Raw genomic sequence first — 26403 nt, forward strand, 5'->3', positions numbered from 1 at the left:
TCGGGGGACGAGCCCCTGAGCAAGCGGATCGCGGACGTGGTGACCCCGCTGTGGAACGTGCCCTACGAGGAGCAGCTGGCACAGAAGCTGCAGGAGTGCGAGCAAGTGCTGCAGAAGCTGACAAAGTAATTCCTGTTTGTAACGCTACTGTAGTGTGTACGGGACTTGGCCTTGGGATGGGATGTAGCTAAATTCACTCCAATTGCTACCTCTAAAATGAAGTGAGTTAGAGGTACGTCAAAACTCACATCCCCTGTCAAAGTAAATAGAGGATTAATCTGCGATGGTAGGGCCTAAAAGCTGTTCCAGTTGACAAAACTTGCTGTTCTCGGTCAGCTTCAAAAAATTGCTAAATGAAGGGGAATTGGTTCTAAAGTCTGTTGTTCCATAAGCAGGAGGATGTTTGTGCCCTTAAAAAAATGGCATTGTCAAAGGGTATAAGAGATAATCAATCTGTAAAGATGGTAAATTACTATTGGGCTTTTCTCTTTTAAAATCCCCTCAAAATTTTATGCCCTGTCTTTGTAGATCAAAGTATCACTTCTGTCTCTTGCCTTACGTGGATAAAATTGGCATTCTTTTCATGCATGGGTACATTGATAAATCCAGTAAATACCATTGTAACTACATTTAACCCTCATTTTTTCAGGTCAGCTCTTATAAAGTTGGAGAGGGTTTGCCTGTTAAAAAATTCTGGAAGAAATACTCTTTCCTGTGATAATGTGATGCGTTTTTGTGCCCTATACAAGAAAATGTTTTGTGCAACTGTTGACCTCAACTTTTCTAACTGCGTGCTTTATACTTTTTTGTTTCTGATTTGGGCAGGGAAATAGGAAATAACAACAGAGCTTTATTACCTTGGTTGTTCCTGCAGAAGCAGAAGTTTAATAAATTGTGTTGCCCGGTGGAGGGAGTGAAAGCGTCACCATTACAGGTAATGTCAGCCCAGGTACAGTGTGGGCTGGGGTTCATGAGCTCAGGGGTACGTTCCTTATTTGGTCTTAGGAGACAGTGGACAGTGAGTATTCGACTTCTTCTTGTAATAATAAATGATGAATTTTAGACATTGTTGCCTGTCATGTAAATACTGTGTGGACATATTTACAGGAAGCAGAAAAATAGACACAATTAACTGGATATTCTAACTTTAAAATGAATATGCTGTCCCTGCAAGCCTGTGTTGTAAGCTAATACATTCTTCAGCAGAGGCAATAGTTTGCTCTTTAGATAACAAGACTTACTAATGCTTTTCAGTGTTAGTTCACACAGATCAAAATCCATGAGTATCTTCCATATGAACTAAATGTCCTGTGTCCATTTGCAAATGCATTTAACCATATGAGATTTGTTTCAGGAGAAACTTGGCATGTACAAATAAATGCTATATCAATATCTTACATAACTTTATTTTGAATCTAGACTGAATATCGCAACAAATGTGAGTTCTTGATTGGGATTGGTGTAAATCAAGAAGACAAAACTGTGGGTTGTCGTCTTGGCAAATATAAGGGTGGTACATGTGCTGTAGTGGAGCCATTTGATACTGTTCACATTCCTGCTATTGCCAAAAAAGTAGTAAAAGCTTTCCAAGACTTCATAAGGTGAGCATAAGTAAAATGAGTTATCCGTAAAGGTTTTGATATCTTACTCAAAAATTATTTGTAAAATGAAATATTATGAAAAGCTTAGTGTTTGTTCTGAGCTCGAAGACCTAAGATGTACCAGCCTCAATTTTCAGTGATTCTCTCTTTCTACCTTGTGCCTGGATCACGGGCTCACAGGGTATTTTTCCCTTGCTCTTTCTGGGCTGCTCTGAGATGGGAGGACAGGTACAAACTGAACACAGTTTTATTGCAAGCAGTGGGACCTGTAAGTCTACAATAAAAAGTGTGTGTTAGTTGTGAGCTTCTTCCACTAACTGCAAAGAAATGCTTTTAAAAGGAGAAATTTGAATAACAAAGGTCCACTGCTTCCTGGGAGGAAGAGAAGAATCATCCTACAGCAAGGAATAAAACAGAAGTTCTACATTTAAGCAACAATACTTTTTTAGAAAAATGAGTGCTTTCTTTAAGAAGCAATTAAATCTTAAGAAATGGAGACCTCAGAAGAATCATGAAGGTGGAGGGTTTGAACTTGGTATGAAGCAGAGAAGCTAATGATATAAAGGGTGGTGTTATTCTCTGAACGTGATGAGAAGCTGCCTGTTGCCTCTGTAATTTTAGATGGGTTAAAATGGGTAAAAGGATTTTGAGAACTAGGCACACGTTATTTTGCTTTAGGAGATGTTATCTCTTCATCAGTCCTTTTTGTTCTTTTCTCTTAGTTAAGGTGTGGGAGTCATTCCTTTCTTGACAAATCAGTGCAGCCTCTGTTTGTACTTAACATTTTTTCCATCGCTTTGGATAGTAATGTTCTTTTGTGTCCATGAACTGTTTAATGTTATGCAAAACAAATAATTCTGTGTATAAGTAATGGAGCTTCTGCAAATTGCAGGTCAACTCCCTACTCTGTTTACAGCCCCGAGACCTACGAGGGGCACTGGAAGCAGCTCACTGTGCGCACCAGCAGGAGCGGCCACCTCATGGCCATCGCCTACTTCAACCCCCAGGTACTCCCTGCAGATGGGGGGGAGCCCACACAGCTCTGAAGTGCTACATCTGAGTCTGGGAGCTGTGCATGCACAAGGGAAATACAGCATTGCTTGCTGTAGCCTGCCTTGCACTGCTACTCCAGTTCTCTTTGGACTGATACCTGGAAATGAACAAGTCCTTCCTATGTTATAAACAGTACACACTAAATCCCATCTCCAAGTCACTCACGTGATTATTCTCCCTTCCTTCCAATGAAACCTGTAGAAATTAGGTAAGGAAGAGCTCACTGACCTGAAAAGCTCTCTGGCAAAATACTTCACAGAAGGGCTGGGACGGAGCAGTGGTGTCACCTCTCTGTACTTCGTGGAGGAAGGACAAAGGTGAGGGAGTTGATGTCTCTGGGGGACGGTGGTGCATGTTTTGTGTTTGCAGAACAGCAGGTAGCACTTGCACAGCCTTGGTTGGGCTATTTCAGAGAAGTAGCATCAGTGTTACTCATTTCTGCACATCACTTACCTTTTCCACAAGAGCCTGTTGGAATTTCCCATTCTCTGGATGAAGGCAGGTGGAGTTTCAGTGGATGAACCCACCAGTTGTTGCTGGCTGTCAAGCTGTGGAGGTGTTTACTGCAGTAGATGGAGGTTTATTATTATCAAGTAACTTCTACATCCTTTCTTCCCTATTTCTGTGATTCTTTTAATCTCCCCATCCTCCCTCCTAGAGCACAAGGCTCACACCATCTTCATCCAGAGATAGGGTAGGTCCTACAGCAACCAGCAGTGGAACAATTGCACACTGCAGGGCTAAATGACCAAGAAGAGTCTCTAAGAGATGATAAATGTTACTGCTTAGGATGTAGCACTACAATTTTTGGGGTGACTACAGCTTTGGTAAAAATTGTAACAAACATATTTGTCTTTTTTTTGTTTCTCCCCTATTTTGTCTCCCCATTCTTCCCCCACCCTCAGGAAATCTCCCAACCTCGAAGACTTGCCTTTGGAGCATGTGGCTGGTGACAAGTACATATATGAAGAACTTCTTGGCCTAAAATTTAGAATTTCTCCTCATGCATTTTTTCAGGTAAGGATGATGTGAAGTTCCTAATTTCACTGGATTTGCATTAATGCCCTCGAGCTTGACTAATGCTGTGGAACAAGATATATCTAGCAATTTAATCTTTTATATTTAGTGTGATTAAATATCTCTCTTGGCTGTAAAAGCAGTGAAGGAGTGTAAACTCGATGGGAGCACACTGAAGACAACTTTTTCTTTATATGAGTTCGTTCTGTTTGCCTCCTGTTCCGTGGCAGTCCTTTGGTAACACTGAACATGCAGTGGATGGTTTGGAAATCTTGCAGGACTCATTTTTGTTTGCTTTTCCAAAACTTATTTCGAGCCTTCCAGCACTTTAAATGTGTGTTTTTAACTTACACGTGAAGTTGTGTCTTAAGAACAAGAAAAGGTGCTTTGCTGAGGCTGACTCAAGCACATTCCTGTTGCTGAGGAAGTGTATCCCTTGGAACTCCCTCTGCAGGTGAACACGGCGGCTGCAGAGGTTCTGTACGCGGCCATCGGGGACTGGGCCCAGCTGAGCCCCGACAGCACCGTGCTGGACATCTGCTGTGGCACAGGAACCATCGGCATCTCCCTGGCCAAGGTGAGCCCCTGCTCCCCTGGGACAGGCTGGGGTAACTGCCCTTCTTAGCTAATTGTAAGGGTGGTTACAGTGGAAGAAAATACTCCATACATTTGAAATGCAGCACATTGGATCTTAATTTTTTTCAAACAATGTCTCATTAAACTGCCTGCAGCTGTTTTACCAAGTCATCATGGAAGCTCACCCTTGTGTTGAGCAGCCTAAATTATTTTGAAACTAATTTAGTCTGGACTTTCTCAGCAAGCTCTGGATATGAATAACCAACATTTCTTACATCTGGGTAGAGTGGAGTTTGCTAGAGCATGTAAGGAAGTCTGGCCCCCAAAAAGGAAAGACGCCAGCATAACTGGAGTCTGTCTGTCCTGTACAGGTTGGGATAAAGGGTGTTCATCCCACAGTTTCAGTTGAAAAAGTCACTATGGATTTGCACAGTCCCTTCTCAGCCTTTTTCTGCCTGCAAGGCAATAATTCCATGACCAGGTACTGGGCAAAGTTCCTGTTAATTGCTGATGCTATGAAAAGTGTTAAACTTACACAGAGGGAGCTTTTCCCCTTGATTCTGTAGAAAGTGAAGAAGGTGATTGGAATTGAGCTGTGCCAAGAAGCTGTGCAGGATGCCAAAGCCAATGCCCAGATCAATGGTGAGTTGAGCTGAAGTGCTCTGTTTGTTAAGCAGTGGTTGTACAGCCAGTTGCTCTTTACCTTATCTGAGCAGCCTGGAATTACATGTTGTTGATAGTGATCTTGTCCATTTTAAACACTTAATCTCTCTTGAAAACAAATACCACGTTAACCCACAAGATCAATTTGCCCATTGACTAAAAGCTAGCTTTTTTTCCTTCTTCAAGTGTAGAAGTGAAACAAAACCAGTTATCCTCCTAAATAAAACATTAACAGTAGCTGTTGGCTGTGGGGTTTTGCTTTAGTCCAGATAATGGAAGATGCTCAAATTACTGTTGTTTAAATGATCTGAAATAACAGTGATTGTTTAAATGACACTGATTTCATGGTAGACTAAACAATTTGTAGTTTCTAAGGCATCAGAACTTAATATCCAGTATAGTGTACTGAAAATGCTTTGGTAAGTACTCTGACATCCCTTCTTGTTCTTACAGAACTGAACAATATTGAATTTTACTGTGGGAAGGCAGAAGATGTTGTCCCTTCCCTGATGAACGTCTTGGCTCCTCAGAACCTGGTCACTATTGTGGATCCCCCCCGAGCAGGGCTGCGTAAGTTCCCCAGCTGGGGCTGTTCTCCTCAGGGGTGCTGGGGGGGAACCCAAGGGAACACCAACGGGACAAATGAGGTGGAGGCTGCAGGGACAGCCTGAACCAGTGGGGGATTGCAGCAGTTTGTTCTCTGCCAGTCTGTTGCTGCACACAGAGCCACTAAACAGCTGTCTTGGTTTTGATCATCCAGATTCCAAGGTAATTCTTGCCATTAGAAGAGCTGAACATCTGAAGAAGCTCATTTATGTCTCCTGCAATCCCAGAGCCGCGATGAACAACTTTGTAGAGTGAGTGTTTCTTGCATTAGGTTGACTTAATCTTCAGAAGACAAATTGTGCTTGCTGGGGAGAGGGAGCTCTTAGAAGAACAGCAGTGGTGACGAGCAGACTAAAACATGGGTTCATTTCTTCCTCCCCTCTCTGTCCTTTCCCGTTCAGCCTTTGCCGGGCCCCGTCCAACAGGGTGAAAGGAGCCTCCTTCCGCCCCGTGCGAGCCATGGCCGTGGATCTGTTCCCCCAGACCAGGCACTGTGAGTTACTGCTCTGCTTCGAGCGCGTGCAATACCCCAATGGCAGCTCAGCAGCAGCTCAGCCCACGGCAGGAGGGGGCCCCTCAGGGAGCCAGGCAGCTGCTGGCCATGGAGAGTCACCCTGACTCAGAGACACTGCACAAACCACTGCCTGGCCAGCTGCGTCCATAACATCGTGTCTGTAACATCCAGGGAATAAATCTCTGTACAGCAGAGTAGGTGCAAGGCTTTGAGTTCTTTTATCATACTCATGAATTAAATTTCATTGTTGTAGAACCACAGAATGGTTTGTTTTGGAAAGGACCTTAAAGATCATCTCATACCAAGCCCCCTGCCATGGGCAAGGACACCTTCCACTAGACCAGGTTGCTCAGAGCCCCATCCAACCTGGCCTTGGACACTTCCAGAGATGGGGCATTAGGTACTATTAAGCCCCAAATCTACTTTTCTCCTCATGCCCACAGTGGTCTCCCTCTTTGAAGTGGCTTTAAATAAAGTATTCCACAACTCTATGCAGATACAACTACCTGAAGCCTGGGCTGATTTTTAATGCAACACCACCCTTCCCGTGAGTGTGACACACCACCCTTAGTGAACAGCTGCTACTCACCACAGCCAACACCAGGCACTCCGCAGGGTGTCACTGCCACTGCTCCCCTGGGCTCTGCCAGCCTGTCAGAACCACACCCTGGCTGAGGAGGCAAGTGAAGATGGAGCAACCTTAAACCTTCCACAGATCATTTCACTGCTGACTCTTCCCTAGGAAGTGACGAACTCAGTCCAACCTCAGTGCCCCCCTCCCCTCAGCCACAGTCGGTCTGACCAGGCTGGAGCAGCACGGACGGGACAACCAACGCTTGAGTGTCCTAAACCTCAGGGCCAGGCCCTCACCCTGCAAACTGCCCCCAGTCAGGCCATGGCAGGAGAGGGAAGACACTTGTCATTTTTGGTCAAGAGGCTCCTCCTCCTCCTCTCAGTGTCAGTGAGGCTGCTCGGGGGTGCCTTCAGTCGAGTACCTCCCCTGGCACAGTGATCTCCAGGAACTTCTGTAGCCCCCTGAGGTGTTCTGATCCTGCAGGAGCTCTGGAAGGGTAACCTTGGCCTCACAGAAAGTGTATTTCTGGAAGAGCTGTGTAATTCAGGGATCACTGAGGAATGAGAAAACAAGGAGTACAACCTCATCTCCTTCAGTGTTTGAGTTACAGCTGAAATACTTCTGGACACTGGTGCTCTGTCCCAAACCTCTGCCCTGGGCTCCAAAGGATCTTTCCTCAGGTATCTTCCCAGCTGTTTTAGTCGTAGCCCTGTGCAGCAGGAGACAAAGGCAGTTTGTGTTTAAGCCAAACCCCCAGCACAGACACACACCAGGACAGTGACCCCACTGAGCACCTGCAGCTGCACTTCTGTGCGTGGAGACCAACCTGGCTGAGAGTCCCAGCCCGGGCCGAGGTGCTCTCCAGGCAGAGTCACTCTCCAGATCTCAGCAGCTGCCATGGACAGACTGTGATCCACACTCCAGAGCAGACAGAGCACTGACTGGGAGAAGGAAAAACCATCTTAAATCTCAAGTTACCAAACATACTTCTGATACACATTTAATGTGGCCTGAACAACAACAGCCCCCAGCTGTGCTGACACCCCACCTGTCCAGTGACAGCAGGTACCAAAAGCAGCACTTGGGGCTGAGACACTCCCAACCTTGACATCATTTAAGTAAAAATACAAATCCCAGTTCAAGAAAACACTGTAATTTAATTCCAAGGGTTTAACCATTTAAACATTCAATTCCTTACCAAGAAGGGGATCAAGTACTTCCCTAACCAAGAAGTTAGAGCCTGCACTAATTTAATTTCTATTAAAAACACCTACAGGACTCAAGGAATAAAAAAGTTCCTTTTTCTAGATATGCTTAAGCCATGGTAATACTGATCACACTGGTGCATTTTATAATATCAAACTTTATTGCTCAAAACTAATTGTCTGAAAAATACACATGTAGTACTCAAAGACCAAACACAGAGGATTACATGATTGTGCAGAAAAAAAGCAAGCAGAGGCTCAGTGAAAATGAGGCTTTATAGTTGTACCAATTTAGCACTGGCATCAAGCAACTGCACCCACCACAACTCAAAGAGCAACCATTGTTACCTGCTCGGGCAGTAGGGATGGACTCTGGTTTGTTTTGTTTTCCCACCTCCAGATACACACTGGAATACTGTAACTGATCATTTATTTGGTTAATAACAGCATGGCTTCTTGCACTTCACATTCCTTCCCACGGAAAGTTAGGAGGATATCACTTCCTCAACTTCACTCCAGGACCAAAGTACAGTTTAGAGAATTAATAAGATAATCATGATGCTTTTAAATACTTGGATGTTACAAATATATTTGTATAAAGCCTAACAGCATCACAGGAGAATGGAAGTTTACATACAACAGTTAAGTTTATGCATAATAGTCTTTCCAAACTTCTGAGTACCCAACTAATTCATCAGTTCTGCCTAATAAATATGTAAAAAAGCTGATGACTGGTGTTTCAGTAGGTAGCATCTGACTAGTCACTGCAAGTCACAGTAAGTTTTCTGTCAGTACCATGAAGATTTGAATGCACACTAATTGAATCCTTAAAGTCAATAAACCACACTTTTGTCAAGAAGCACATAATATGCAAAGCAAAACTGTCTAATCCCCAAAGGATGGAACAGTTCTTAAAAATACACTCCATCCCTATAAAAATACCCATCTTCCTCTGGATATAGAAGGGATAAATAACAAGTATCAGTGACAAAAGCAGCAGTTGTTTTATGCATTCATACAATCAGATCTAAACCTTTACAGCCGATTACCTAGAAAACACACAAGTTACAAGACAAGTTTAGGATACATCTTGAATCACACTGTAAGTGTTCATGCAGAAGCTGAAGTTAATGCAATGATCTATCCTCTATCACAGCAGCTCGTGCTTATGTGCAAATGCAAGACTGTTACACTCCAAACAATAGTAAACATTAAAACACAAGAATACTCCACATGACATCAACAGCAGTTCCGTTGTTTGTTCCAGCAGTTATTGCGGGTTCCTGGACAGCTCTCCAGTTAAAGGCTGCAGCAAGGTCTGATACCATCGTGGTGCTTGGGTTTTGTTTAGAATGCATAATACACGTTCTAGGCTTTGGTTCACAATGAAATCTCTGGGTGTTTATTAAGGGCAATGGTCACCTTGTGAATCTGATAGTGGCAGAGTGAGGTAATACAGCAATCCTCTTAAAATGAATGAAAACAAATTGGTAAGCGAGGCATCTATGGATATTCTGCAGGTGACCTGCAAATGCATTGACATTCTGGTTTCAGAAAAATAAAAAGATCTACAAGGGTGATTTGTCTTTTACAGTGCCATCCAAGTACAGATTTTTCTGCTGAAAACAGAGAAGCTGAAATAAAACCTATCTATTTAGGCATAGAAGATATAATAAGCCCTGTCTTTAGGAAAATAAACAAAAAAAAAAATCCAATAAAAACAAAGAGACAAACAGCAATCACTGCTTGTCACTGCTGCACCAATATTATATACCCTTCAAAAGATGGAGATTTATTAAAGCTATACAAAAAAAAGCAGAGGCAGTGTTTTTTGTTTCTTTTTTTTTTTTTTAAGACAGGCCACTTCTTTAAATAATAAGTTCATGTATAGTCTTCCAACTACCCGTATCCTGTTGTACCAGGATTACAACTCGTGGAACTAAAAAGCTAAATACAATAATAAAAAAATGGATGGATTTGTATTTGCAGAGACCTCCGAGGGTATCACTCAAACACAGAAACAGGTGAGACTCCAGGACTCCTCCTGTTTAACCTCAAACATCATATGCAACACGTGAGAGAACATCAGCTTGAAATATAAATTAAACTCCACGTATTTCCAAAGTAATGCATGATGTAAAAGGAGGTCTTACAATACTGATGCCAACATTGTTAAAATCCAGTAGGCACTAAATTCAATATACTGCAGCACTCTCCATGTAACACAGGAAATCAAAAACCCCCCAGCAAAAAATCAAAAGAAAAACCAAAGCAAACAACCCCTCGAGCCCCCAGGTCCCTGTCCAGGTAAGGGGCAGGAGCTGCAGCAGGTGCAGAGGAGTGAGCTGGGTCACTGCCCAGGGCAGGAGGGTAGGACAGAGCAGAGCAGCTCCTCCAGCAGTCACTGAAGCACCAGCTCGGCTTTCACTCTCCCCTCGCAGAGCCAACACAGAGCAGCTCCCAGGGCAGGCACTGCAGTGCCACAGAACCCAGGGATGGTTCCCAGGGCAGGCACTGCAGTGCCAGAGAAGCCAGGGATGGTTCCCAGGGCAGGCACTGCAGTGCCAGAGAAGCCAGGGATGGTTCCCAGGGCAGACACTGCAGTGCCCCAGAGAAGCCCAGTGAAGAACAAGAACCCCAGTGAAGAACTCCTCCTGTGCTGTGCCTGCCAACAGCTCCTGCCCACACTGCCTGTGCTGCAGCTGAGAACACTTTGCATATTTGTGACTTCCTTAGTTAGGAGCATAGCCAGTTATGGTCTCATTCTATTCATTACTCTATGTCATAACCCAAATCTACATTCTAGTTTGCAGAAGTTACACATTGTCTTTAAAAACTAAAAATGTAATTAAAAAAAGTAAAAACAAAGGCTTCTTAAAAAAAAACTAAATTGCTGCAGTTATTTCAGATTTTAGGGTTGTGTTGATTCTTTTTTAAATTCTTTGCTTTTATGGTGCAAATTAATTAAGACTTAATTGGTCAAGTCAGATGTAATCTGACACCAAACAAATAAGAAATTGTTTTATTGCTGGGAGAAGGGAGTGGAAAGTCTTTAAACACATCATTGGCAAAGTATATTTAGACTATCAACCATCATCAGCTGCGTTTTGGCTCCAAGCTTTGAAAACAGCCTTTCAAACTACAGTTTTTATTTTAATCATACAACTAGGGCCATATTTTCCCTGTTCAAGTGATCTGTAAACTAACACAGGCTCTTTTTATTTCAAATAAAGTCCAGTAATTTTGGATATCCAACCTGTTACTCTTAACACTACCAGGTGTACTTGTTCTTTTCAAGTAGTAAAAAAATCTGTATCCTGTGCTCTCAAATAACTAAGCCTGGCAGGAGACAAAAAGCAAAACAAAAACAGTATTACTGGCCTAATCCTATGGCATTAGGAACATTGCTCATCACTTTCCTGTATTTGTCACCAAAGTGTCTTATCAGTGCATATTATTATGTGCTGAAATGCAACAAAACTTTTCACAAAAATAGTTTTAGGCATGTTCATACAAGAAGATGTACATATATTTCTTTTATATATACATATATATGAATGTGTATATATATAATATCGGCTTCAACCTGTACATAGATATTCTGAATTTCATACTTAAAATACATCCATTTCAAACAACATGGATGGCTTTCCAGGAAAAAGTGCTTGATTGATTTTATCCTGTGTGAACATGCCTGTGCTCTGTGCATTTGCCAAGTAAGAGACCTTTATGATCGATCCTTTAAACGTACATATCTCAGAGGTATTAAAAAAGGAAAAATACCTAACCAAAGAAAAAGAAACTAGGAAAAAGTAATATTGCCCTGATGATGCAAAAAGAACAATGCATAACTGAAGCAGCTTGGATTTTAAAAGTTATCTTGCATTCTGCAGCAAACAATTTTTAAATAATTGTTGAGAATCTAGTTCCTCCATTTGTGTTATTGCTCCCCACTTGCATTTTCTCCTCACACATCAACAGTGCAGAGAGGTTCACTCCCAGGCTGAGCAGACTCCACTATAGTCATCTTGGGTTTCTTTCGTGTTTCCTCCTACAAAAATATGAAACAGCCCCCCCACACAGTCATAAAGAGAAGGTAATCATAAACACCATTCCAATTTTGTACAATTTTAGCCAAACTTCTGTCAATCGGTGTGAAAGGTTAACTTGGGCTGATGTTGAAAATAAATTTACTGAAGTAGGTACAATTAAGTTATAAGACAGTTTAAAAGAGAGGATGAAAATCTCTCTAGAAGTAGCTCCCCAGTCAAGTTTTGAAGAGCTCAGATTTTGAGATACCAGGTAAAACAAGCAAAACTATCTGACCATTGGTACAGGTGAACTGTGGCACTTGTGCTGTTTGTAAATCCACAAGAACATTTACTCACTCTTTCCTGTGCCAGTTTTTTCATTTCTTCCTGTAACTTGTTCAGGATGTGCAGATTTGGCTTGTTCTTTTTGGCATACTGCTGAAGCTCTATCACACTTCTATCAGAGGTTTCCTATTCAACAGAACCACAAGCAACAACTGATCAAAATAATGTACATGAAGCAATAGTTGTACTTCCTTAAGTAATAACATCTATTTCCACAAGTCAGGTCAATGTTAAATATTTAACAGGCTATATAATTTTGATCTGGAAGATGCAAGATTAACAGTGATTACTGCCAGTGCAATCACTCCTCTCGTGTTCTGGCACTAGCAAGGAACAGGATCCCTTCTGAACTGAGAACTGCTCCCCAAAGGGGCACTGCCTTCACCAGCAGGGACCAGCACACCAAAGCACACAGCCTAAAGCTTTGCTGGGGTTAAATTTAAACCCCCAGAAAGACCCAAAGGCCAAACTCCAGTCCCAGGGTAGGTTATGACCAACACAAGAGCACAGTCACCTGTTTAACCAGCTTGCTGTTCTCCCTCCCGTACATCCGCAAGAGAGAGCCCCAGTTCTTCACGTGGGGGTGCAGGAGCTGCAGGATTTTCTGGGAAGCCAATTGCTTCCCCACTCTCTTATTTTTGCCTGTAAAAACAGTCATGGCAGTGTCTCAGTCCTGGACCATCGTGTAGTGAGATGAACACAAACATTGCCTTGTGTCAGTCAGAACTGGGACAGCAGAGCAGAGGGACATTCCCCAGCTGAGCCAGCACCCCAACATTGCCTTGTGTCAGTCAGAACTGGGACAGCAGAGCAGAGGGACATTCCCCAGCCCCCAGAGCCAGGCAGGGCAGAACTGCCCAGCCCTGTACTTACACCAGCCTCGCACCGTGTGCTTCCCACACGTCATCACGTATTCACTCTTCTGATTTTTCCCAGGAATCACTTCAAACTTGATGGATGTATCTCCCATTCCGTGGTTTCTTAAGCACAAAATCAAGATCACATACTAAGTAAAACTACAAACAACTGAAGTGGTTGCAGTTATCTTTGAGAGTAATTGCAATGAAATTAGACATTAATAAATTCCAAAACATTCATTAATGAAAAGGGTATTTTAGATCAGTAACTTGAAAAGGCAAGCCTGTACGAAGGAAAACCAAATATATATCCCACAACTAAATTCTGATCTCAGAAGAGGCATAAACAGCAAATATGAATTCAAAGTGCCTCAGCATTGCCCAGCTGAGTCCCCCCAAGGCTGGCACAGGGAGCTCAGCCAGCCCAACAGTGCCCAGGCACTGCCCAACACTGCAGGGACACTGTGCCCCCAAACTGCCCTCCTGCTGCAGCCTTACCTTTTAAGGCACTCATGGAGAATCTGATATGGAGACAAGAGTCCAGCTTTACTGGTGAGTTCATATACCCGTGAGTCCTCAATACTGATATGGTTAAAATACTACAAAGGAATTGAGAAGGGTCATTGTACTTTGTGCAAGTAAGGCCCTAAAACTGTCCTTAACTCTCATTTCTCTTCTGCAACATTCTATAAGATCTGCCACACCTAATCACACAGCTATTGGCACATTTTGTATTGCAAAACAACGGAAAAAATGGTTTGCATTTTCCTAATGACCATTTCAGTAGTGTAGGGGATACAACACAGTTTTAAGTTAAAGCAAAGGTACAAACAACTAATCTTCTGATGACTGATTTGTCCTTTACTCCTCACTGATGGTCTGTGAGAAGTACCACTGATCAACAAACTATTTCATACTTCCAGTACCTGAAAATATAGCACATATTCTCCACTTAAAGAAACTTTTCCTTTGATTTTCTCAAATGTCACTGCCTGAGATTTACAGGTAGGTAAAAATGCCTCAGAAGCCTGAGCACTTTTCAGTTCTTTGTTGGTGTCCTAAGATGATCACACAAAACCAGACAGCACCTCACTGAACTTTTCACAGCATCAACCAGAGGATTTTGGAAGCCAGGACAGTACAGGCAGTCTGGTATCTTGGAACATTTCAGGTCTTCAGTAAGTGACCTGATATAATCAATAAGGAACTATTTCTCTGCATCACATTAAATCTTCTGATCAATTCCAATTAAAAAAAGGTATTTTCATTGCCATAGATCTTCCTCTAAAGGAAGAATTTCACATTTCCCTTTGACTGAGAAAACAACCTTATGAACTTTCCATTGTATTTTTGACACTGAAGGTGCAATGTTTTTAAAGACAGACTCCAATAATGACAGCCAGGAAGCAACAGCTCAGTACCTCAAGTTCTTGACTGTCTTTGGGCTTCTCCTCAGAGGTCTGTTTAACAAAGTCGGGAATAAGGATTTCCAGTGTAGCTCGAGCTGCAGAGAGTGATTAAACATCTTGGTTAAGTTTACTTTAAACAATGATTGTAAAGAAAAAGATCTCCTCTAGTAAGTGACACAGAGTCCTTAGCAGCAAAAATCAGAGTTGTGCCCCTCAGTTGTTAGAGCTGAGCCCTGGTGCTGCATCCCCAGGGCATTCAAACCCCAGCATGGTACAAAAAGCACCCCCAGGATCTGCCTAAACCTTCACAGCAAAATCCCTTTTCCTCATGCACAAACAATTCCAGGCTGCTTTTTGGGGATTTGGCTGCACTGATGGAATTCTCACATGCAGAAATCACCACATGGATGTCATACATCTTTACATGCTGAAGGGTTTTTCCTGAGCCTTGTGCTAAAGAGATTGAAACCTGGAGCTCAGTGAGGAGTCCTAACAGCAGATGTGGCAAGACATTCCCATCTAGAACTACTTACACATTTATTACAGACTTCCACAATTGGAATAATGAAGACAAGTACTTAGAAGTCAATAATCACATAGTTCAATGCAACTGTTTTATTTTCAGAAAGAAAACCAATACAAACAAAAGTTGGAGGGATTTTTTTTTTTTTGAAAGACAGGCAAATATTTTTGTTTTGCTACAATCCATCCCCAGGTGTTTATACAGCAGGTGACAGCACAGACATAAAACCTCCAACAAGTTTTTACTGGTGTGATCATTAGAGACAGACTCTCACACTGTTGCCCAGTGCACATCAAGAGTCTGCATGGAAGTCAACAGAGCAAGTTTCTTCATGGTTTTCTGTCCCAGTCCATTGCTGAACCTTTGCTTGTCAGCAAAGTCTCTGCACCAGCATTTATCAATTTTGCCAAAAGGCCATATACACATTTTCTTTGACTGTTAACAAAATTATTCCCACTTACTGTGGCAAACACGTAATTTCCAAAGCAGAAATGAAAACAGATAAACAAATCAGGAGTTGTTATTAAGAAAGAAAAAATGTTACCAGCTTTATTCTTGGCAAGTTTTTTGCTGCTGGCAGTTCCTGCCCCATAAGTTACTCCATCAATAATAACTGAGGCTCCAAAAGGTTCACTTGGGTTCTCTGGAAACAGAGGAAGAAAGTAAAAGAAAGCTTTGCAGAACTCTCAGTGTAAAATACACTCACCATGAACATGAAATACCACCACTGTCAAGGCTTTCTTTTCTTCTTCATTTCAACTTCAAGAGGGATGGAAATTGTTTATTCTTCATAAAGACTGAAAAATTTCTTACTTCAGTATAAGAAAGACTAACAAGAGTTTTCCATTAACAGAGACTTACCACCATATACTCATTCTTCCAAATAAAGAACATTTTAAGAGATCCCTGGTAATCTGCCAGAATTCAAGTATTAACACCAAAGTTTCCATATCCCAGTGTGAATACAAGAGCTACACATTCTGATATTGAAAATTCAGGTAAATTATGTAATACATACATAGGAATAACATAATTCTGAAGAATTATAAGGTGCCCTCAAAAAACCCAAAAAAAACCCCAAAACAGCAACAGTAAGAATTAAGGGAACATACATCATAGCACTTCAGGAAACAAACCCCAATGTTAATTTGATTGCAGGTCTATTTTAAGGAAACGTAACAGACTTACCACATTCAAAGAAATTGTAAACAGGGCGAACCTTCAGGACTCGTTGCATATATTCATGCAGTATGCAAACTTCAGACTTCCCATTGGGATTAATGACAAATTCTGCAAAGAAGAAAGACAAAGAGAGGGGAAGAAGCTAAGTAGTTCCAGTCTTTAAAAGACAATTTCTACTACAAATAAATCAATCAATAAATTAGAAGCTCCAAGGGATAAGTGCTTGCTCAAATGAAATGTGCTGTTGTTGAAACCAGTACAGGTAACTAAGACCTCCCAGGCCATTTTCATTGACAAACTATTGAGGTGTGAGTGAGATGTTTCTATCAACAACTAGAAGTGCACTAATTATGAGCCAAGTCAAACATTCTGTTCAATGTTTGCAGTCCCATGGCCTCGGGACCTCTAGACACAGCATTTTTGGCAGCGAACATCAATTAGAGATCCTCTAATTTGCTCCAAACACATCAGAAGGGAGACACAACGGGCACATAGACTTCAAATCCAAAACCCAGAATCATTCCCCCTTCCCTCCCACACAAAAACCCTGTTTAGCAAGCCACAGACCAGGGCACTGCTCCCTTGCCATGACTGTGCTCTTTTTATTGGAAAGATTATTTTTTGGTTGGATGGGATTTTTCCCCTGCAACAGTATCATTAGTCAAGAGCACAAACCCTGGCTCAGCAGAATCCAAATCCCAAGTCTAATGGACATTCTAAACATCAGACTGCAGTCAGATGTGCTATTATGGATACACAGCCAATATACACTAGGGAACGCTCCAGCTTCTTGTCAGATACAATATCCACTCATCATACCACAGGACACAACTGCACACACATTTGTATTTTTAACAGGAGGTTTTAATCTGGATTAATATGGCATTTGTAACCAATCCCTAACTTGGGACCAATTAGAACTGGTACAGAACTGAGAAGGCAGTAGCACTGAGTGACAAGGCAGGAGGGTTTTCAGCAACAGCCAACAGTAAGTATAGCTGAAGGTAGTCGCTGGTAACCAGGACTGCAACCTTAAATAAAATAAAAATCTTTTAATTTAGGAATTATCTTTTCAATAGGAAGCACATTTCGACCATATTTTCCCTTTACTATGTAATATGATGGATCAAAGAACACAAAATGAACCTATTGGAGGATTTATTTCCAGCCAAGCTTAGAACTGCTGTTAGTGTTGAAGGCAGAATGTTTGAGCTGCAGGCAGATAAGCCAACCTTTCTTGATGGGTGCATCCTGCACAGAGAGGGTGATGAGTTTCTGGTTGGCAGGCAGGATGGGCCGCTCGGCCTCGGCCTGCTTGCGCTTCATCTCGCGGTTGAACTGGCGCCGCTCCGCCCACGTCCGGAACTTCTTCACCGTCACCTGCTCGAAGTCAAATCGCTTCTCCAGGTAGCGCCTGAAATCCTCCAGATCTGAGGAACACAGCCAGGTTACTCTCTCCTCTTGAGCACTGAGCAAGCAGCAAGCTCTCTATTTCCACTGTTTAAACAGGCTGTAATTGCAGTCTTAGAGCAGCAGCCAAAGGTTAGGATGCTATTTTACACTAACAGAACTAATTACAAGTTTTCCTGTTACTGGGTCAAACGCAAAACATTTGTGCAAACTGGAAAACAAAACAAAAGACCATTTTATTCTGTCACTTGAAGATTCTAGGAAGCCCTATCTAGCACAATACCCAACCCAGTTTGTAACAAACGCTGGCAATTGTTCTGCTTCAACACCTGTTCACCTTCCTGTCCCTGAAGTGAGGCACACAGTGAGCACAGTTCTGCTTCCAGCCTCAGCTTCCTGAGCCCAGCTATCGCTGCCTATTTATTCAGCAGTGAACCATCAAGCTCTGCACAGTGATGCTGCATGACCTCCAGGAGTGTCTGCAGCCTCTAAGCACAATTTAACACATTCATTTCACACACAGAGCACTAAAAGACTCCCCCCTTGAAATACAGCTGCTTCTCCTTTCTAGGATACTTCTGCAGATATAATCAGCAAAAATAAAGAGTAGCATCCACAGATGTAAACAAACAAAAGCAAGCTGCTGGTATTGTTTCCTTCCACAAGGAACTCCACATGCAAGTCATGCTTATGCTTGATCACTCACAGATCCTATTTGAAGAAAGAGATACAGAGGTGAACTTCACGTACAAAAGTAAGTGCTCACTGGTTTTAGTTTTGCTGCTAAATACTGGTGATTTGGGTTTTTTAAAATCTTTTGGCGTGTTTTTCTGAGTGAATAGGACACATGTAATGTCAAGGGCAAGTTTTATGTTGGAATACTAAAGACAAGTGGCAGCCTATGATCCATATCAATATTCTGAGGAGCAATAATTTACATGGATGGGCCTCTCAGGTATGCAGATGTGGTAAGTGGCACATGAGCTTCCTCTCCAAGTTCCTCTAAGTCAGGCAGTGATTTTGGCATGACTTCTTCAGACAACTTTTTGTGCAAAGGCTATCAGACTTGTACAAATAAAATAATGAAGCATCACCCCCTTCATATGCATCCAATTATATTTGCATGACTTATTTTGATAGAGTTGTGCAAATAAGGAAATATAGTTTCTTAAAGAGTTGATACTGAAAATAGATACAATTCAGCCAACATAGAGGCTGCCTAGAAAAGCCTAGTTAAAGAAGTCACACTAACACACCTGACAACAGCAATTCAAATGTACACATTGACTTAACTGACTGTTAAACTGAGAGAAAGTCTACAGGACTAACTTCCAAAATGTTCACATTTTTTGTGTAAAACCTTTCCATGTGGACTCTCAAGGCTTCAGCAAAATTCTTCACTGTGTATTTCTTTTCTGTTAAAATCAAAATTGATTTCTAATACTGGATGTGTTTCTCCAGATCTCAGAGCGTGCAGCCTGATAACTGATCACCTGATCTCAGGCAAGATACCACTCAGCTGCCAAGTCTGGAATAAAGCCTCCCAAATGTCATTACCCCAACTCCAGGCAAGAAAAGACTCCACTTGCCATACATACCTACAGATTCATCTTTACATACTTCAACTTTGGCCTTAACTTGTCCCAAGGCTCCTTGTGCTGCATCTCCCCCAGAGGGGTCTTTGTCATCTAAAGGCCCAGAATCAGCAGCAGTGGAATCTGGTTCTTCCGTCTGGCAGTCCAGTTCTGAGGATTTCTCTAGATGCTTTACGGGTGATACCTCCCCGTTTGGGGTTATGTCATTGTTTTGTTCCCTTTCCTCATTTTCCTTCATTTTTTTGTAATGAAAGCAAGGAATGCTACTAAGGGGAGGATCATGTTTCTGCAAATATAAAATAATACAGAAGCTATCAGTATCTCAAGGTCACCAAAAGCAAGAGTCAAACCCAAGAGATGCAATTAAGATGGAAGTTACTTTTCCTCAGTGCAGGCTCTGGCTTCTCTTTGGTCAGGAATCTCATTCTACTCAAGAGCTGAATGGGGTCCCTCCTGTGGTACCCTGACACTGTGCACCCCTGACACAAACCTGCTGAGAGTGTTGGCTGCTTTAGTTCCAAACTACATTCTGGTCACTTGTATGCACACACTACATGCTTTCATAAAATCCACCCAGCTTTCTTGGGGCATGAGCCCATGGCATTAAATCCAGTTTCTGCAGATTCCTTGGGTTCATGACTGTCACATCTTTACTTCTAAAAATGTGACCATAAGCCACAGCTCAGACTAGTTTACAGCTACAAATAAGTGATCCATATATATTGCATGGTGGAATAAAACCAGAATTTTTCAGCCATATGCTAGAAAAACAAAGGCACCAAACAAGATCATCCCATTCTCTTTAACTGCCCAAACAGAAAACCCAAGTACCTAAGAAAAATCATATCAAATTTTCAGAAAGAGAAGAGTTTACTTTTCAAGGACCTTAGTTTTAACACTGGAAAAAAGCCCACTAAAGTAGAAAAATATTCAACTGCTTGCAGGAACACATCTGATGTTTAAATCTTAGTAAGTATGTAAGTAATTGACAGCTCTCACCCTTATGCTTCCTGTTCCCAAGAAATAAGGTCTAGACCAGGTAACAACTCTGGATTCTCTGTGCAGATATACAGGAATGCCCGAGTTATGGAATGTCATGATCCATCCATCTGGCAAAGGCTCTGTAGGAGGGCGGCCACGACCTTGAAAGCAAAGAATGGCTTTAAACTTGCACAGACTGCTAAAAAGAACAAGAACCCAGGTTTTTATTTATTGCCTTTTCTGTCTCAAAGAATAAAACTGCACTGCAACAAGATTAAAGATGTTTTGTAGAGAGAAGTTGTTTTAATAACAAGGTATATGCTTCTAACCCACACTAAATCCTGAAAAATTACAGATTCCATTATGTTCTCAATTGAAAGGTGAGAGAAGCACTAAGTTTTATACAGACTGCTTTGTTCTTCACTGGATTTTCTTATTAGTCTTTTTTATGTATTTAAACACCACTATACTTACTGGAAAAGTCACACTTGCTTTAGAAACAACTGAATTTTCCATTAAAAAATTTTTCACTTGACACCTGGGAATAAATTTGCATTGAGTCACCACCAGACCTACAGATCCAAACAGCCAGCAAGGAGTTCCTTTGTAAGCCAAGGTCTCGCTCCTCTGTACACCAGAAATCAGAGACCACTCAGCTTTGCTGGAAGCCTCCTGGCAATCCTGCATTAGTACAAAATTTGGAGGGGAAAACTGCTTGATTTCCTATTTCAAAACACACTGAAACTGTAAAGTATTTCTCTAGAGCGTGTTCAAATTTTAATGCTAATTCAGAATATTTTCAGGTAAATTCTTCTGGCTTGGTTCACATCCTCAGCTCTTCTTTATTAGTAGTTTCTAACATTTACACAATGAAATTAGATAAATGTAAGCCACTGACTTTTCTAGTCATTACTTGTAACCTAGTATTGCCTGCATAGACTTCACATGGAGCCATTTCAACAGCAGAGTTGTTGAAGTGGGAAGAAGTCCACAATGCCCACAAAGTCTTCAGCTGATTCATGGTACCAGAGACAAAAGCCCCAGATCATCCTTGTTCACCTCCCTGCCACTGAGGTAACATTCTTCATTCTTTTTCACAAATCCACACACTAAAATGCATTCTTATTACATAAAACAGATCAAAAGCAAAAACCAACTTCACTGTTTAGGAGCATGAAAAATCCCATAGTAAGCTGCCTCCAAACAATAAAATTCTCCAACATATTAACAATTCCATGAGAATTGCTATCCCACACTCTGCTTGCTGATATACTTTTGTTCTACAGACACAAGCCATACACAAGAACTACAGTTATTTAATGAACATGAACTTACTCTTCAGGACAGTTTTAATTTTGGTCATCATGGGCTGCACACTCGTTTCTCCATCAGACTGGTGATCGCTCTCACCACCATATTTCTCATTATCGAGTCTCCTTGTTTTGGGTGCTCGGAGACCCTCTTCCAGCAGAGCATCCACATCATTATCAAAGTCATCCTGAAAGAGACTTCATCAGACACTATCCTTCTGGGTCTACCAACCTCCCTTTTCCCTTGCAAAGAGAAAGTACACATTTTTGATATGCACTTCCACAGAGAAACTAGACAGTTCCAATGATTCCAGTAAAAAGACTGAAAAATAAGAAAATAAGTTTTTGTGAGAGCCGTATTTTTTATGATAAAATGAGTTGCAACTGTGTGAAAAGACTTTTAAATGTCATTTTTAAACAAACTACAGAAGCTGCCACACAACTCAGGAGTTTAACCAAAATAGTTTAAAGAAGTTTTCAGCCAAAGCTCTGACTCTGAAAATTCTGCATTTTTGACTCACATACTGCACGCTTCTAGAAGAGACTGTTTCTTTGTGTATTTTTTTCTAGCCACTTGGAAACCTCTTACCCACCAAAAACCTGTGGATTTGCTTACCTCATATGAGAAATTCAAAGTTTCTTCATCCACTTTATCTCTTTGAACGATTGCTTTAGATGTGAACCCTCCTCCTTCTTCATCTATTTCCATCAAATTGTCGGTAAAGTCTTCTAGCTCATCCAGAACTGCATATTCCACTCTCTTTTCCTGATCAATATCATTTTCATCATCCTTCTTGTCCTCACTGTCTCCCCCTATTCCTACAGCTTTACCATTACTACCACCGAAAGGACAAACATGCAAATCCCCATTGACATTATTAACACCAAACTCTGCGTCTGCCTTATAATCCTGCTCAACTCCAGTGTACAGAACTTTCCTGTCTTTGCTCTTGCAGCTCTCTGTAAAGCTAACACTAATCTTCACATCCTTCAGCAGCTTAAGATCTGGGGTGAACTTGCGGAGCGACGGGGCGTGCCGAGCGGTCCTGGGGCTTTGGTCGCCGCCGGCAGGGTCTACGATGAGGCGGCTCTTGTAGCAGGCAGATCCCTTGGTGAGCAGCTGAGTCCTGCCGAGCCCGGGCGTGTCCCCAGCAGGGCTATCTGACTGTCCATCACCACCAGAGCCAACGTCCATTACCTCTGCGTCACTGGACGTTTGCAGGGGAGGTGGTGGAGGCTGTTCGCTGGGCGGCAGAGGTGGGGGACAGCTCTGGTTCTCCACATTCATGTCTCTCGCGGGTTCTTTAGGGAGGGGTGGGACACCTTCATAGTTCTCCATTTTTAAAACTACTGTCTCTTAAAAAAACAAACCAACGCTTTAATAAATGTGTATATCTATACTCCTAACATGCACGAGTCCATCGGGATTGGTTTATCGTGTTCTATTCAATATGCAACACTGATGATTCAGTTAAGCTGACTACATTGTTCTTTTCATTAATGTAGACAGCTTTCAGAATCACTGTCTCAATTATTGGAAATCACAATGCATTCAGCTTAAATAGCTGAAGACTAAGACTGCATCTTCATTGGACAAGCAGGTCTCCTTTTCTTCTTTCAACCTACAAGAAGAAGAAAAAAAAAATTTTGTCACAGGAAAAAATGGAAATATGATCCCAGGCAGAAAGAAAACACGTAACTCCTGGCATAAATTTCAAGCAGAAGAGTGACATTTTTACAGTGAAAAATGCAGGGTACCCAGAGCCCATTTGGAATGAGGCTGGAATTCCATTGGTTTTACTGCTCGAGCTGTACACCAGCACAGGAATTTGCTAACACAGCTGCCCTGTGTTATGATTAGTTGACTGTCTCTGCTTGATTAGCAGGCAGGGCATTAAGCACGACAGACTAAAAACTGTGCATTTTGGGAAGGTTCTCCCATAATTTAAAACAACCTGGCACTCAAGCCATACTTACCCACACAGCAGAAAGGATAATTAGCTTACAGTTTAAGACAATCTGCAAAACCAAGAGGTTTTTAACAACTCTGGTCTGTAAGACACATGGCTTTTCAAAGTTTAAGTCATTAGGTATTTTTGAAAACTCACAGGATGTTTTAACAGAAAATTACTCTCTAGACAGTCAGATATTAGACATTTGATCTTGTATTTTGTACTACTAGGGACCTATTTATTTGTTATGTCCAAGGAATTCAGGTCCAGATACATATCACTGAAGCTCAAAATAATTTTGGAAGGTATTTAGAAGCCAATGTTTTAGGTAATTTAAATTGGAAAAAATTAAATTGCTCTAGGAAATTTTACAGGAGATGGAGAGTGTGTGTTTAGGGCTTGTTTATTTTTTACATTAAGTGGGTTCTTTCTACCATGTCTATGATGCCTTCTTCAACTATACTTTTGTCATCTGTGCAGGACCACAAGCACCTGGGAAAGGAAGCATAATTTCTTACCTGATTATTTTGGTTTCTCCAAGTCCCTCCATGCCAGCCCAAACTAGGCTTAAATCTTCCAACCAGTTAGAAAAGAAGCAGTGTCCCTCTGCCCAAGGCAGCTGGCTCAGCCTGCTCTGTTCAAAGCATCCCCAAGCAGCAGAGAAAGTCTACCCCAGTATTGTGGGAAGCAAGCTCCAGGTCCTTCGTGTTGCTGTGTAACACTGAAGGCAGCAGGGCAGAACGTCTGGGTTGTCAGGAGGGACTTATGGAGAAACCAAATAGAATTGCCTCATGTATCTCTAGGCCAGCCCAGGAGGAACAAACCAACAGCAATATCCAAACACCAACTGGGGCAAGGCAGGAAGCTGGGAATAAGAAGTTATAATGGGATCAATTAAAATTCAACAACATACACAAGCCACCTACCTGGAAACTGGAAGAAAGCATAATATCCAACAGAGTAAACTCATATTAGTGATTTGGCAATAAAACAAGTTCTGCTGGGGCAGCAGAGCAGTTCATATTTTGTGGTCATTTTTTAAACATACTCAAGGTTGTGACACATTCAACATGCTGAGCTTGACATGCATTGTAGAGTCACTAAGGAAAAAGGCTCCAATTTGATAAGAGCTCTAAAACAATCCCGCCTTCTCTGATACAAATGTGTTGCTTTTCAGATTGAAAAATGGCTCATTCACCAGTAAGACAAGCAGTTCTATACATTGATCCTACAGGATGAACACACAGTGACCCCAGCAGCAAACAATTCCTTCTTATTTCAGCAAGTTCTCAAACATCTACCATTATACAGAACACCTCTAGAAATATAATTCTCTAATAACCTTCCTCATCTTCAGATTAAAAAAGAAAAAAAGGGAATGACAAATGATTAAAGTTCTTCACAGTAAATCATTAGTGTCTTAATTGTTAATTCTGAACAAAAGAATCAAAAAAGTCACAGCATGAGTTCACTAACTCCTGGAAATTAAATACCTAAGTCATCTAATTTTTCCACCCTAAGAGTCTCCTAAAGACTCCTGAAAAGAACAAACAAGCAATTCACACAGAAATGCAGTACTGAAATCAGCATTCTAGAATTTGAAAGAGTAATACCTTCCCATGTGTTGCTAGCTGGTCCAAGCAGAAAGACTAATGTTGCCAAGGCACAAGCCATGCTGTGGATGCCCTTTGCACCCCGAGACATGTCCTGCTCCTGCACCAAAGGGTGTCTTACCACCCATGTCAGAACGGGAGAACTTCACCTGCCTAGATTTGGTAGTTCACTGACAGAACACCTCTGCTTTTTGCAGGAAAGATGTCTTGTTATTCTATTTCAAGTACTGTTAACAATTAAATTCCTGTTCTCTTCCCTTTCTTGTTGGCCTGGAAATGATGAATACCAAATCACTGCCAGGGATTGTTGACTACTTGGTACAGATACTGTGGTCAGGAAAAGTACTAAACCAAGGGGAGTTTAAAGGAGCTTTTCCACTTCTAGCCATAAACCTGCCACATCCCCAGGATAAGATAACAGCCTGGTAGCTCTACAGCTACAGTGGGCTACAATACCTTCCTATAAGCTATAAAAAGCCAGGGAGAAGCAGAGTAACACAGGTCCAAATCCCACTGACTTTCCTGCCAACTGGCACTACAATATGCCCTTTATATCAGGGGCTGGGAAAAAAGATCCCACAACAAAACCAGTAGGGATTTTCCCTGAGCTATCAGGTATTTCAAAGACAGACAGAAGGGATGAAACCTGAAAGGATGAGTTGGATAAGCTGGTAGGTTACAAACAGCCAAACAGACCTTAGATCAAAAGAACACAACTGGCACATACAAAACCTGGCTTAGTATACTGGGTTATGGTGTGACCTAAGTCAGTTTGCAGATTGCCATCCTTCCTTAGCTTGTCCTGAAATAACAGTTAATTCTCCAAGGCTCCCCCAAGTTCCATCAACAGTTTCCATAAGGACTCCTGCCAAAGATCTGGAACAGCACTGAGAGCTGCCCCAGGCAGTACAAAACACTGAGGGTACTCTGGATGATCTGTGGCAAACACACAGCTCACCATCTGCAGATCACCAATACACCCAAATCTCACACTTTTAACTGATATTAGCAGATCACTTAAAAAGTTTCATGTCACAAAGAAAATTCAGCGATACAGATAATGGGGACTCCTAAAAGTAACACAGTGAACTGCACAGGTCCCAGCAAATGCAAGTCTTGGCTTGGTCGTCTTACAGATGTCCTTTGAAGGCAGAAAAGAAAAACAACAAACTACTTCTTTGTTTAGTAAGTTCCACAACCAGACAGGAGAGGGATGGGAGAGAAGTACACAGAGAAAAGGGTCTCTTTTTTCAAGGCAGGAAAAACCCACAATCTTAGAATTTGTAACCAGCACCACCTAAACTCAAAGAACTCTGTTCCCTGGACAGCAGGTCAGCATCTAGAAGGGAGCTTCATAAAGAACATATTTTTCACAGATACTTGTAG

The 26403-nt window shown here is 41.8% G+C and overlaps 2 protein-coding genes across 2 annotated transcripts; one reads left to right on the forward strand and one right to left on the reverse strand.

Moving 5' to 3' along the window:
* Positions 1-6532, forward strand: TRMT2A (tRNA methyltransferase 2 homolog A; the record flags this gene model as incomplete). The annotated part of the gene is made up of 11 exons (XM_018076196.3): positions 1-125; positions 826-934; positions 1420-1601; positions 2494-2608; positions 2856-2971; positions 3560-3671; positions 4126-4248; positions 4814-4889; positions 5364-5480; positions 5671-5767; positions 5918-6532. Coding segments are annotated over 11 exons (1389 nt in total), but the record flags the coding sequence as incomplete, so codon positions are not given.
* Positions 6533-7954: 1422 nt separating this feature from the next.
* DGCR8 (DGCR8 microprocessor complex subunit) lies at positions 7955-23087 on the reverse strand. Its single transcript, XM_008920734.3, has 13 exons — positions 22069-23087; positions 21478-21640; positions 20161-20303; positions 19165-19447; positions 17389-17586; positions 16163-16264; positions 15519-15617; positions 14464-14546; positions 13541-13641; positions 13059-13165; positions 12700-12827; positions 12198-12311; positions 7955-11860 (listed from the first exon to the last, which is right to left on the reverse strand). Exons 1-13 carry the CDS (start codon positions 22789-22791, stop codon positions 11777-11779), a joined length of 2328 nt encoding a protein of 775 aa, XP_008918982.2. The 5' UTR covers positions 22792-23087; the 3' UTR covers positions 7955-11776.
* Between the last annotated feature and the right edge of the window lie 3316 nt (positions 23088-26403).

This window comes from Manacus vitellinus, unplaced genomic scaffold (genome assembly GCF_001715985.3).
Source record: "Manacus vitellinus isolate BGI_N305 unplaced genomic scaffold, ASM171598v3 scaffold_31_pilon, whole genome shotgun sequence".
Taxonomy (NCBI): Eukaryota; Metazoa; Chordata; class Aves; order Passeriformes; family Pipridae; genus Manacus; species Manacus vitellinus.